The following is a 15,123-nucleotide window of genomic DNA, read 5'->3' as shown; positions in this document are numbered from 1 at the left end:
TTCTACCAGGACCCTGTAGGTTTTTACATCTCTGGTGCTGAGGGTCCTACAGCAGGGCAACCTAATCTAATTCAATGGTGTAGACCAGAACTCATGAGTTTCTCAGAATAGAACTGGATGATCTAAATGCTCTGTAGTTGATGAAAACTCTTGACCAACTTTGAGATGCTACACTGAGATAATGGTGTGGTATGATTTAACATGTGTACATAAGGGTGGAAAGAAGTATTTTAAATAAAACTGTAAACAATGTTTTAATATTTGGTAAAGAATGTAATAATATTTAGGGTCCACGCGCACTGAGCTCAAAAAACGTTGCTTCTACAGGGAGTTTTGCGTTTTGCATGTAGAAGCAGCTCAGTGTTAGCCTATGCATCCATGGACATTAGGACTTTTAGAGGCAAAATTTAAGCTCAGAAGCAGAAAAAGAACCCCTCTGATTATCAATTCTGAGAGGAGTTTTCTGGCAGGAAAAAAAAAAAAAAACGCTAAACACTTCTAAACACCTGTACAAAAATGCTTTATATGAACATTATTTTCTGCCATTAGAACTGGTGCTTTCTAATCCCAGTGTGCATGGGTGCATTTTTGGATGTTACTGGAGTTCCAGTTATAGAAAGGAAGTTTCGCTTATGTGACTGACTGATTGTGATCTTGTACATGCATTTATGCTGCACATGATTGGGCAGCCTGGATCTCTGGTGAGTTGGCAATTTATCTGACTAGGACTTAGGAGGATTGCTATTACCAGGGCCGTCTTTAATTCAGGGCAAAAGGGGCAGCTGCCCTGGGCCCAATCATTGCTCTGGGGCCCAAAGTAGCTGCCCCTTGAGCTTGCGCTGCTGCCCACCAGGTCTTTCTTTCAGCAGGCGTTCAGCCTCCTGAGTTGGACACTTCAGATCCCTCGCTGCTCTACACATCTCTATATGAGAGCAGAGGAAGGAGAGGGGAGGGGGCGGGAAGGTACACAGACACAAGCTGCTGAGTGAGCTCTCTGTGAAGCCAGCAGCCTGCACGGATGTCCTGTGTAAGTTGTAGCTGCTGTTTAGTAGCCCCATTCTGTGAAGTCTTCCAAATGTAGGGAGAGGATTGGGGCCGGAGAAAAGCTTTGTACTGAGGGGGCGGATTGTCGGGGGTTAGAGCTCTAAACTGGGGGGGGGGGCTATGTACCTTGGGGGGGAGAACTTGGATGTACAAAGCACAGCCCTCAACCCTGTACTCTGCACACAGAGGTCCCCCAACCCTGCACTATGCACGCCGAGGACCCCCAACCCTGCACTCTGCACACAGAGGACCAACCCCTCAACCCTGCACTCTGCACATAGAGGACCAACCCCTCAACTATGCACTCTGCACAGAGGACCACTCAACCTTGCACTCTTCACACAGAGGACCCCTCAACCCTGCACTCTTCACACAGAGAACCCCTCAACCCTGCACTCTGCACAAAGAGGTCCCCTCAACCATGCACAAAGAGGTCCCCTCAACCCTGCACTCTGCACAAAGAGGACCCCTCAACCCTGCACTTAGCACAAAGAGGACCCCTCAAAACCTGCACTCTGCACACATAGGACCCCCAACCCTGCACTCTGCACACAGAGGACCCTTCAACCCTGCAATCCTGGTATATAATAATGCCTCACTGTTAGTGCAGTTTAGCCACACCTACAATTTAATGCAGAGGTAATTAAGTGCCATAACCTCAAGCAACCAATCAGTTAGCTGTAAGGGTGTGCAGTAATCTATAGCAACCAGTCAGTGAGCAGTAATGATGTGCAGTAACCTGTAGCAAACAATCAGTGAGTAGTAATGATGTGCAGTAACCTCTAGCAACCAATCAGTGAGCAGCAATAATGTGCAGTAACCTTTAGCAACCACTTAGGAAGCAGAAATGATGTGCAGTAATCTCTAGCAACCAGTAAGTGTGCGGCAATGATATGCTACAACCTCTGGCAACCAATCAAAATCGCTGCCTAATCTGCTGCAGTAAACTGATTTTCAGTATAGATGCTATTTATTATATGTCTCAGGGGTGGGGGCCCAAGAAAATGTTTGCCCAGGGTCCAATCAATATTAGAGATGGCCCTGGCTATCACTATTACCCAGTTTTATGAATGACATTAACTTTGCTATCAATTTTATATTTGTGAACGTCATAACACTATGAATGCCTTAGTGTTACTCCACACTGCAGCCTGCATTTCAGCTTTCATTCATACAAAAAGCAGGCCATGGTGTGGAGTAATGTCCCACTGAGTTCTCTCCAATTAACTCATGATCGGTGGTGAGCCCAGTTACATAACTTTGCAAGTTGTGTAAGTGGGCTAGCCTCCCTGCATTTTTTTAAAACTCCATTTATTTGTACAGTGCTCTGCCTACTTTGTGTTCCTGCTAAGCACATTTATGAGTTACCTGACTTCGCTTTATACAGTGCTTCAAAGCAACAGTATGCCTGTGGTAAGACCATAATATTTAGAGCCCTAATAGATAGAATATGAACAGAATAAATTATATGTAGATCATGTAACAAAAACCTACCTGTGTATAATGGCATCGGCAATGATTAAACTGTCCTCGGATGGGGAGGGGCTAAGCAGCTTGTCTTTCCCAACTCCAATAACATGTACTGTCTCTTCCTCTTTCTCACTCCAGGCTGAATCAGTGGTGGAACTCGTCCCAGAGTCCAGCTCTAGGTGAGCCAAGGGTGCAAAGTTGTCTTCAATAAGCTGAGCATTCTTACATATCTGCTTCTGTGTTTCAGAGGTTAATGTGGGAAGGTCAAATGTGAAAAAGCTATTCTGGTTTTGTACAGAGGAAGAAAGGATGTCAATGGAATCCAAGCTTGAATAGGATGTACCCTTAGCTCTGTGAGATTCCATGATGCTCTCAAAATGCTTGCTGAATGAGTCCATGCCATCTTCTGACAGTCGATGACATAGACGGAATGTAACTGGAGATCGAAGGGGGATCGGTATAGCCTCCCTAAGAAATGAAAAATAAACAAATGCACAGCATTACAATTAAATTGCAATTTAACTTGGAATATGTTAGTATATTTTATAAATACATTATACATTAACCATGAGATCTCCTACTGTACTAAAAAGTACAATTTAAACAGATCATAGATTGAAACTAAAAAGTATTGTAAGTAGTACCCCTGTCTTTGTCCTGCTAAATAAAATGTATAGCTCTTAGACATTCTTTTAAATATATTGCCAGAGATGAGAAATGTTAGAGGCACCACATCCCTGAATAGAAATAGATACAATTGGAGGGGCAAAGTGGGACTTTGAAGGTGCAAATGATGGAGAAAAATCTGGATTCTCATAAAAAAATCACATTTTATTCCACATGAAGGACAAAAGACATAACAGACAATACTTTTAAAATAGTAAAAACACAAGAAAGCACTCGATTATGTCAACTCTACATGTTTCGCCATCTTCATAATAGCTTATTCAGGAGTTTGATAGACATTTCTCGAGAGTGAACATTCTAAATTTACAAAAGAAAAAAGTGAAAATAACAATACGAAAAAGCAAAAAAGGGGCATATATCAATGGTCCTATATTGAACGCCCAAAAATTGTAATTTCAACAAAAATGACATTTATACATGAACAGAATATACCTTGAGAAAACCTGGACCCTTAAATGCCGGGGATAGCAATGACGTGGATACAAGGACAGGGGTGGGTGGAAGGGAGGGAAGGCGGAGAAACCTGACCTCTAACGTTGACCCATAGAGGAGATGCGAGCCAAGCCAAAAATGACAAAAAGGAAACTGCGGCTGAAAAATGGGGAAAAAGAATTTCATAAGTTTCATAAACACATAGAGTATGAACGAGATATATTCAAATTTTGGATTAACAATGAATTTACCCTTTACTTCAAAATTTGAAGAGATGATAAGCTTGAAGGGGCCTTTTTGGTGATCATATAGTAATTAAGGCCAACTCCCTACCAAATTAAGGGAGGATGATCCCCTTTGGGAAGAGGTATCAATATTTCCTAGGAGAATTGAACAGAGGAATAAGGGAGAGGATGTAAGATTCTGGTACCTTCGGTACCCTTCCAGCCCATTTCTTTCGCATTGTGTTCCACCATTTAGGTAGGTGGAACGCATATAGCTACCTGTCCCTTTAATTCTCATGGCGTCATCACTAGGCGCCGCTCTGAGCGGCTATTTCAATCGCCGGCTTTCACTCACAAGGTGTTCGTGCAAACCGCTTGTTACACAGCCTTGTCTGACGCTGCCGAAGCCTCCAGCTATTTCCTGTATCTCGCTACTGATCCTGTATCTCGCTACCTGATCCTTATCCTCATTACCGGACCCCTCATCTCTCTAAACCAACTAGTGATAAGTACCCCACAGGGGATTCCTTCCTATCAACTTACACTCTTGCATACTAAAGACTGTTGCTATCTATGCATTACTATTTCTATCATCTGCACTGTTACATAGATTGCTAGCCCTTGAGTCTACTACCATCTATATCCTTGCACTGAGTTAGCAATTCCTGTACACTTCATCTGCTGTCCCCTACCACCTGTTATTTGTACATGATTGCTAACCTATCTGCATACTATCTATCACCATCTGCTAACACTCCTGAACATTACTATTGAGTGCCTATCATTGCTATCACTACTCACGCCTGTCCTTTCAGCACATCACCTCTATACTATCGTATACAACCTATCACTCCAGGAACATCTTATCTGAGTGCCTGTATATTTGCATGCTGAGGCAGGCTGGGCCACAATGATGAGTCTGGAGAGTTGGATATGGTGATTCAACACATCTCTACACGACTACTGAGTGGAAATTCTGCAGCTGCAAATCCAGTTCACTAAACAAACGCCGGAGCGTTACAAATTGCACGAACCCGAAAAAAAAAATGGATTCAGCAGAATTAGCCACTCATGTGTTACAACTAACACAAAAGGTAGATGCACTAATCCTTTCCCTTACCGAAGTGAAAAATGAAAATCAGACTTTGAGACAGCAGATAGCCCGTATTTCACAGCTCACTGCTGCTCAACCTCGTGAGCCCAAAATAAACCCTCCTCTAGTGTTTACAGGTGATCGAAAAAAATTTTGTGAATTTAAAAACGCATGTCAATTGCTTTTTAATTTAAAACCTCGTACTTACACTACAGACCAAATTAAAGTCTGCACCACTATCTCATATTTGTCGGGTGATCCACCGGCTTGGGCAGACTCTCTCTTTGAGAAAAATGACCCTCTTCTTAACTCCTATCCTTTATTTTTAGCAGAACTCGCTAGCCTATATGAAGACCCAAATAGGCAGAGTACTGCTGACAGCCAATTGAGGGCTTTAAAACAAGGAAGGAGACCTGTTGAAGACTTCGTAGCAGAGTTCAAAAGATGGACCCTTGATTCAGGGTGGAATGATGCATCTTTGCGAACCCAGTTCAGGCTCGGGTTATCAGAAGCCGTTAAAGACGAGCTCGCCCGAGCGGATTTACCTGGCACTTTGGATGCCTTAATACAACTCAGCATCAATATTGACAGGCGACTGCGAGAAAGAAAGGCTGAGAAAATGGGAGTACCATTATCCAATCCTTCTCGGGTTTCGCCCGTTGACCCTACTCCTATGGAGGTAGGAACCATACGCCCACCATTATCGTCTACTGAACGAGCCAGGAGAAGATCTGAAAATCTCTGCATGTACTGCGCCTCCCCGGATCATTTGATAAGCGTCTGTCCCCTTGTCCGCAAAAAAGAGGGTGAGTGTTCACATGTCTTGCTGGGGGGATTAACGACTTTTTTTTCTAATCCCTATCTTTTTATTCATCGACCTTACAGTGGGACCATAATAGGATCACCACCAAGGCTATGATCGACACAGGATCTTGTGGGAACTACATTGACACTAGTTTTGTTGCCTTTAATAAAATACCTATTTTTTCAAAATCTAAACCTGTCTCTGTTAGTTTTATTAACGGTATACCGTTATCTTCTGGTCCAATTACCAATCAGACACAAGCACTCCTTGCTACTGCTAACGAGTCTCATGCTGAGACCACCACTTTTGATGTATTACCTTCACCCCATTTTCCCATTATTTTGGGACTTCCCTGGTTACACATACATCAACCAATCATTGATTGGAAAACACGGACTTTAACCTTCCCCTCTCACTACTGCGAGACCACGTGTAACCTTCAATCATATAAAAAAATCCTGTCCATGGTGTCAGATGAAATTTCACCACCACCATGTTATCAGGATCTATCAGAAGTCTTCCTTGAGAAAAATGCTCAAGTATTGCCTCCCCATAGGGACTACGATTGTTCTATTGATCTACTCCCTAATAGTAAACTACCTTTCGGTCATGTTTATCCTCTTTCTCAGGATGAACTTTCTCATCTCAAGGAATACTTGGATGAGAATTTAGCGAAAGGGTTTATTAGACCCTCTACTTCTTCCACAGCTGCAGGACTTTTCTTTGTCCCCAATAAGGATTTAAGTCTCAGGCCTATTATTGACTATAGGCAATTAAATACCATTACGATAAAGGATCGCTATCCTTTACCTCTCATTCCCGAACTCATTGAACAAGTGCGCGGAGCTACCTACTTTTCAAAATTGGACCTAAAAGGGGCATACAACCTCATCCGAATCCGTAATGGGGATGAGTGGAAGACGGCATTCAGAACCAGATACGGATTATTCGAATATCTAGTGATGCCTTTTGGGTTGTGTAATGCTCCCGCAGCATTTCAGCGATTCATAAATGACATCTTCAGAGACTTACTTGATGTTTGTGTTGTGGTATATCTGGATGATATACTCATTTATTCTCAGTCCTTGTCCGAACATGTAAGACATGTAAGACTTGTGCTATCCAGATTACTTATACAGACGCACACAACTTATACGTAAAATTGAAAAAATGCCTATTTCATAAGGAAGAAGTACTATTCCTAGGATACATCATATCTAAGAACGGTATCAAGATGGATCTGAGCAAGATATCATGTATACTGGATTGGCCTGTACCAACAACTCGTAAGGCATTACAACGATTCCTTGGATTTTCAAACTTCTATAGGCAGTTCATCAAGAACTTCTCTTCTATTGTGAGACCTCTCACACATCTTACAAGTGTAAAGAAACCATTCAAATGGTCTGAAGAAACAAATAAAGCTTTCCGCTTGTTAAAATCAAGCTTCACTTCTGCTCCCATACTACGCCATCCAGACCCATCCCTCCAATACATCCTGGAGGTAGATGCGTCAAATATGGCTGTAGGAGCAGTTCTTTCCCAACGACCAACGAATACTTCACCACTCCACCCAGTTGCTTTTTTCTCTAAATCACTAAGTAGCCCAGAGGTGAATTACCCAGTGGGTGAAAAAGAGTTGCTTGCCATAAAATTGGCACTAGAAAATTGGTGACATTTACTTGAAGGTACTCGATTGCCAATACTCATATATACAGATCATAAGAATCTCCAATACCTTCAGACCAACAAGACACTTTCCCACCGGCAGGTACGTTGGTCATTATTCTTCCTAAGATTCAACTTCCTAGTGACCTACACGCCTGCAGACAAAAACAAAAAAGCGGATGCGCTATCACGGCTAACCGAAGATAACTGCGCCGAAATCCCTTCACCTCCTATAATACCCCATGACCGTATTATTGGTGTTGTTCGTTCCTTGAAGGAAGAGATTCTGCACAGTATAGGACTGGATTCACCACCACCACAACTAAGTGCTGATGCAGAAGGCTTCCTCTACTTTAACGACAAACTCTACATACCTCCTGGTATGCGTACCAAGATCTTGGAATTATCACATGACGTACCTATAGCAGGACATATGGGTATGACTAAGACATTCAATTTGCTCACCAGGCAATTTTGGTGGCCTGATATGAAGACATCTGTACAAAAATTTGTTTCCTCGTGTGACATCTGTGCAAGGTCCAAAATTGACACTACAAAACCATCTGGTCTACTTTGCAGTCTACCAATACCCAAAGTTCCATGGGAAGTTGTGTCCTTAGACTTTATAGTAGAATTACCACCTTCCAAAGGATTTACTACCATTCTAGTGTCAGTGGACCATTTGACAAAGATGGCACATTTCATTTCTATTCGCAGACTACCTTCATCTAAGGAAACAGCGGAATTACTAGTGAAACATGTGTTCAAGCTACATGGAATTCCAAAGACTCTTTTATCTGACCGAGGTTCACAGTTCATCTCCAAGTTTTGGCAAGCTCTATGTCATATACTATGAATTGAGCGAAAACTTACTTCTCCCTACCACCCTAAGACCAAAGGACAAACTGAAAGAGTCAACCAGTGCATTGAACAATATTTGCGTTGCTACACCTCATACCTACAGGATGATTGGGTGGACCTCCTCCCTCTGGCAGAATTTGCTTACAATAACGCAACCCACAGTACTACTAAGCAAAGTCCATTCTACCTAAACTATGGGTTTCATCCCACACTTCTTCCACCACGCATCCTGCCATCAAGCAACCCAGTAGCCTCTGACTATCTTACCCAAATAAAAGACTCTCTGGGTTTACTTAACACCACCATCTCACATGCTCATAGCCAACAAAAAAGGTACTACGACCTCCGTAGAAGACCTTCTCCTCAATATGCTATTGGGGATCTCGTTTGACTATCTACGAAAAACTTAAGGTTAAAGATCCCCAGTAAAAAGCTTGGGCCTTTGTTTCTAGGACCTTTCCCAATTGAGAAGCTCATTGGGAGAGCTGCAGTTCAACTCACCTTACCGGCAGATCTTAAATTACACGCCATCGTTCACGTGTCGCTACTGAAACCACATGTTCCCAACCAAGGAATAAGACCTACCATCTCGCCTCCACCTCCAGTACAAGTTGAGGGCGGAGAAGAATTTGAGATTAGGGAGATTTTGGATTCTCGTATCCACAGAGGGAAACTCCAATATCTCATAAGATGGAAAAACTATGGACCCCAAGACGACACCTGGTTGGATACTTCTGACGTTCACGCTCCCAGGCTTATACGAAGGTTTCACTCCAAATACCTGGAGAGACCAGTGCTATAGGCCTTCCGGAGCCGGCCTTAAGGGGGGGGGGGGTACTGTAAGATTCTGGTACCTTCGGTACCCTTCCAGCCCATTTCTTTCGCATTGCGTTCCACCATTTAGGTAGGTGGAACGCATATAGCTACCTGTCCCTTTAATTCTCATGACGTCATCACTAGGCGCCGCTCTGAGCGGCTATTTCAATCGCCGGCTTTCACTCACAAGGTGTTCGTGCAAACCGCTTGTTACACAGCCTTGTCTGACGCTGCCGAAGCCTCCAGCTATTTCCTGTATCTCGCTACTGATCCTGTATCTCGCTACCTGATCCTTATCCTCATTACCGGACCCCTCATCTCTCTAAACCAACTAGTGATAAGTACCCCACAGGGGATTCCTTCCTATCAACTTACACTCTTGCATACTAAAGACTGTTGCTATCTATGCATTACTATTTCTATCATCTGCACTGTTACGTAGATTGCTAGCCCTTGAGTCTACTACCATCTATATCCTTGCACTGAGTTAGCAATTCCTGTACACTTCATCTGCTGTCCCCTACCACCTGTTATTTGTACATGATTGCTAACCTATCTGCATACTATCTATCACCATCTGCTAACACTCCTGAACATTACTATTGAGTGCCTATCATTGCTATCACTACTCACGCCTGTCCTTTCAGCACATCACCTCTATACTATCGTATACAACCTATCACTCCAGGAACATCTTATCTGAGTGCCTGTATATTTGCATGCTGAGGCAGGCTGGGCCACAATGATGAGTCTGGAGAGTTGGATATGGTGATTCAACACATCTCTACACGACTACTGAGTGGAAATTCTGCAGCTGCAAATCCAGTTCACTAAACAAACGCCGGAGCGTTACAGAGGAAAAGGAATCTTTAGATATATAATCCATAGGTAAAATACCTATGGTAACACATGATGAAAAAATATATGTGTACAAGATATTTACCCTGGTGGTCCGGTGTTGCAAAAGCATTGGCACAGATATAGCATAAGGAAATCCCATGTGGGTTGCCTAATTGCAAAAGACCCCCTCCGGTATTCACTCCAACAAGGAGCTAAAAGAGGAAGAAAAGGCAAAGTTTATCCTTGAAAAATGGTGGATAGCAATCAAAGTGAATGCTTGAAGTAGAAGAGAATCGCCATTACCGCATGTTTGTCCGTGAATCGTCCTATTCCCCTAATAGGACGATTCACGGACAAACATGCGGTAATGGCGATTCTCTTCTAAAAATCGCACAGGTGATAAAACACCACCAAAAGAAAGCTATGTTTGTGGGAAAAAAAGGACGTAAATTTCGTTTGGGAACGGCGTCGCATGACCGCGCAATTGTCAGTTAAAGTCGCACAGCGCCGAATCGCAAAAAGTGGCCCAGACGTAAGACAGCAAAATGCTCTAGTGGTAAAGTGGTTAATGGCTATGTGTTGAGTTATTTTGAGGGGGACAGCAAATTTACACTGTTACACAAGCTGTACACTCACTACTTAACATCGTAGCAAAGTGTCATTTCTTCAGTGTTGTCACATGAAAAGATATAACAAAATATTTACAAAAATGCGAGGGGTGTACTTACTTTTGTGAGATACTGTAGTTTCATTGATTTGTTTTAGAATTTGTTTCATTTAGTTTCCATTATTACTTTTCTGACTTATTCCGATTTTCGATTCAAATTCAGTTTGGTCGAAAAATGATCGACTGATTCAAATTGTATGTGAAGAATAGCTGTTTGTTAAGGAGTGGGCTGGAAAGCCGGCTGCCGTGTCCCTAACAACCCGCTGACAGTTGAGATGTCGGCAATGGAAAATGCAGAAAAAAAAAAACCCAGAGTGGGTCTCCCACCCCCCAATCCTCCCAAAGTCCTTAGGTCTGGCATGGATTTTAAAGTGTTACTAAAGTCTCGTTTTTTTTTTTTTTCTTTTTTAATAAAATAACAAACATGTTTATACTTACCTGCTCTGTGCAATGGTTTTGCACAGAGCAGCCTTGATCCTCTTCTTTTGGGTTCCCCTGCTAGTGCTCCAGGCCTCTCCTTTTTAGCAGGTGCCCCCATGGAAAGCACTATGGGGTTTCATGGAGGCGTGTGTGCTTGCTCCCGAGTCCCGCTGCTGCCTCTATTGACACAGACAGCAGGACTCGGCCCCACCCCCCGATCCTGTGTCACAGTTTTTGATTGACAGCAGCAGAAGCAAATGGCTCCCGCTGCCATCAATCAGTCCAATGAGGAGGGAAACAGTGGCTGGAGCTGCTGCTCTCGTGCACGTCGCTGGATTGGAACACGTTCAGGAAAAAGGTGGGGTCTGTAGCCAGCTGAGCTGCAAACCTCTGGTCAGGTTTATCCCTAAACTTGGTGGGTGATTGCTTCTGCCTACGTCTGGAGGAATTTTCAAGAAAGTGTGGAAGGCTCAATGCCTGTGTTATGAAAAGTTATCTGACCCCAGCCAATCCCTTGGAGGTTGACTCAGGAGTGGTTGGAAAAAAGATAAATATTTAGGAGGATATGATCAGTCTCTCTCTTCCTCCTGGGCTTCCCCCTGGGAGGGGGCCTTTGTGTGTTCCAGAGAACTACTGCTACGAGGCCTCAACATGGGATATGGGCTGAGGGCCTGAAAGAAACCTGCTTGAAGGAAATGTACCTGTGGAAGCTGGGCTGGAGAGGGAACCCTTTCACTAAAGAGTGTTGCAAGGGAACTGGGTCAAATCTGCCTCTGGACACTGTGAGTAGGACCTTTCACCTATAGCTCAAGGTATGGAAGTACTTCTTGAGGGTTGCACTCCAAAACTTGCTGCAAGGACTGTTACTGCTGTCATAGGGTCTCAAATTTACTGGCTGCCCCCTCTTTTTTTAGCATTACTTTTGAGGCTGCTACTATAGGGGCTTATAGTGCTGGAGCAAGGATTTTTCAGGGAAGCTGTTCTCCCAAGGTTTTGTGCCTTGAGTGTGCTGCAACCATCAACCCACCTCCCTGCATTTTGTTCCAAACATTAAATAAATCTTCAAAAGACACCCCTAGACTGAGTCTGATTTTGTTGGTGTGCCTCTGGCACTGAACACTGGTGGGCAGCCTCTGAACAGGTAAGAGGAACCCACGTTATTTCCGGCAGCCACTCCAGGGGTAAACGCTACATGTAAAAGAAAGAAAAAGATATACTTGAAACTACAGTATAGTACAAAAAGAATGATACATTGACCTATTACAAGCAAAATTTATTTTTAATCAGTTACGAGTTGTTGCATGCATTCTGATTGGTTAAGCTACCTTACTTTGCATACTATTTACAAAATCCCAATTATTTTTTGCTATTAAAGTGGGAATATGGGAAAAGGAGACAAACTGAGCTAGTTTCCCCCTTGCATTTCAATCCATGATATCCCAAACTGTAGATGGCACTGTCATTCTACCCATCTTTTACAGGTCCCTCTCAAAAAATTAGCATATTGTGATAAAGTTCATTATTTTCTGTAATGTACTGATAAACATTAGACTTTCATATATTTTAGATTCATTACACACAACTGAAGTAGTGCAAGCCTTTTATTGTTTTAATATTGATGATTTTGGCATACAGCTCATGAAAAACCAAAATTCCCATGTCTAAAAATTAGCATATTTCATCCGACCAATACAAAAAAAGTCAATCTTCAAATAATTATGTTCAGTTATGCACTCAATACTTGGTCGGGAATCCTTTTGCAGAAATGATTGCTTCCATGCGGCGTGGCATGGAGGCAATCAGCCTGTGGCACTGCTGAGGTGTTATGGAGGCCCAGGATGCTTCGATAGCGGCCTTGAGCTCATCCAGAGTGTTGGGTCTTGCGTCTCTCAACTTTCTCTTCACAACATCCCACAGATTCTCTATGGGGTTCAGGTCAGGAGGGTTGGCAGGCCAATTAAGCACAGTAATACCATGGTCAGTAAACCATTTTCCAGTGGTTTTGGCACTGTGAGCAGGTGCCAGGTCGTGCTGAAAAATGAAATCTTCATCTCCATAAAGCTTTTCAGCAGATGGAAGCATGAAGTGCTCCAAAATCTCCTGATAGCTAGCTGCATTGACCCTGCCCTTGATAAAACACAGTGGACTAACACCAGCAGCTGACATGGCACCCCAGACCATCACTGACTGTGGGTACTTGACACTGGACTTCAGGCATTTTGGCATTTCCGTCTCCCCAGTCTTCCTCCAGACTCTGGCCCCTTGATTTCCGAATGACATGCAAAATTTGCTTTCATCCAAAAAAAAGTACTTTGGACCACTGAGCAACAGTCCAGTGCTGCTTCTCTGTAGCCCAGGTCAGGCGCTTCTGCTGCTGTTTCTGGTTCAAAAGTGGCTTGACCTGGGGAATGTGGCACCTGTAGCCCATTTCCTGCACACGCCTGTACACGGTGGCTCTAGATGTTTCTACTCCAGACTCAGTCCACTGCTTTCGCAGGTCCCCCAAGGTCTGGAATCGGTCCTTCTCCACAATCTTCCTCAGGGTCCGGTCACCTCTTCTCGTTGTGCAGCATTTTCTGCCACACTTTTTCCTTCCCACAGACTTCCCACTGAGGTGCCTTGATACAGCACTCTGGGAAGAGCCTATTCGTTCAGAAATTTCTTTCTGTGTCTTACCCTCTTGCTTGAGGGTGTCAATGATGTCCTTCTGGACAGCAGTCAGGTCGGCAGTCTTACCCATGATTGCGGTTTTGAGTAATGAACCAGGCTGGGAGTTTTTAAAAGCCTCAGGAATCTTTTGCAGGTGTTTAGAGTTAATTAGTTGATTCAGATGATTAGGTTAATAGCTCGTTTAGAGAACCTTTTCATGATATGCTAATTTTTTGAGATAGGAATTTTGGTTTTTCATGAGCTGTATGCCAAAATCATCAATATTAAAACAATAAAAGGCTTGCACTACTTCAGTTGTGTGTAATGAATCTAAAATATATGAAAGTCTAATGTTTATCAGTACATTACAGAAAATAATGAACTTTATCACAATATGCTAATTTTTTGAGAGGGACCTGTAAGTCCTGTTGCATTCAACTACAGAAAATCTCCAAAATTTGCCCTTTCCTAATTCTGGAGACTTCCAAAGCCTTGACCTCATTATTTCTTGCCTTAACTACTGCAACATCTTTCTCTCTAATCTTCCACAACAAGACACTTGCCTCTACAATACATCAATAATACTGATACAAAACCCAGAATACAATATACAGTACTAACAAAGGGCAAGAATCAAGGAGGCCTAGCGGTTCCGGACTTCAAAAAATATTACGATGCAACACTACTTTCACGAGTGATGGAATGGGGGAAGTTAAAAAATGAAAAAGGTTGGGTAAAAATAGAATGCACTATGAGTTGCACCCAATTAGGGAAAATTATATGCATCCCTTCACAATATAAGAAACTGAATATGAATACACATTTGATTACACATCACGCAATAAGAATCTGGGATATAATTCACAAAAAACTTAAATGGAAATACAATTCACCATTAATTCCTTTAAGAGATACAATTTTTTTCCCACCAGGTCAAAAAAAGATGGGAGGAAGTTGGATCACAGATGAGGACGCATGGGTTAGGGACATTATAAAAAAGGGGAAGTTGTGCACAATAAATAATTTAAAACAAAAAAATGGAAGATAAATGAATGGCGGTATTGTCAGCTAAAACATTTCGTGTCCATCCTACTAAAACCGTTAAGATCGGGAGATGAATTGCTCCCATTCGAACAAATCTGCTCTTCTGAAAAATACAAGAACAGTATTTCAAATATATATAAAATATTGGTGGACATGATGGGTCCGAGGGTACCGCCATATATTGAAAAATGGGAAAAGGAAATAGGAATACGGAATAAAGATGATCACCTAGGAAAAAGTCTTAGATTAATACACAGTTCTTCAGTAGATGTGAACACAGCGGAAATGAACTATAAATGCATCGCAAGATGGTACAATACCCCAGATAGAACCCACAATTATCAAAAAGAGAAATCAAAATACTGTTGGAAGGGTTGTATAGCAGTTGGCACAATGGCCCATC

At 42.7% G+C, this 15,123-nt stretch overlaps 1 protein-coding gene across 2 annotated transcripts in view; it reads right to left on the bottom strand.

Annotated features, from left to right (window-relative positions):
- The window catches only part of PSD (pleckstrin and Sec7 domain containing), a 543,824-nt gene that overhangs the window by 384,106 nt on the left and 144,595 nt on the right, over positions 1-15,123 (bottom strand). For both annotated transcript variants that reach the window (XM_082267402.1, XM_082267403.1), the window contains exon 5: positions 2,539-2,982. In XM_082267402.1, coding sequence (XP_082123528.1) covers positions 2,539-2,982 — 444 coding nt within the window. The remainder of the gene's footprint in view (positions 1-2,538; positions 2,983-15,123) is intronic.

The sequence above is a fragment of the Pelophylax lessonae genome, assembly GCF_965119305.1.
Source record: "Pelophylax lessonae genome assembly, chromosome: 9".
NCBI lineage: Eukaryota > Metazoa > Chordata > Amphibia > Anura > Ranidae > Pelophylax > Pelophylax lessonae.
This window is presented reverse-complemented; position numbering and strand designations above follow the sequence as displayed.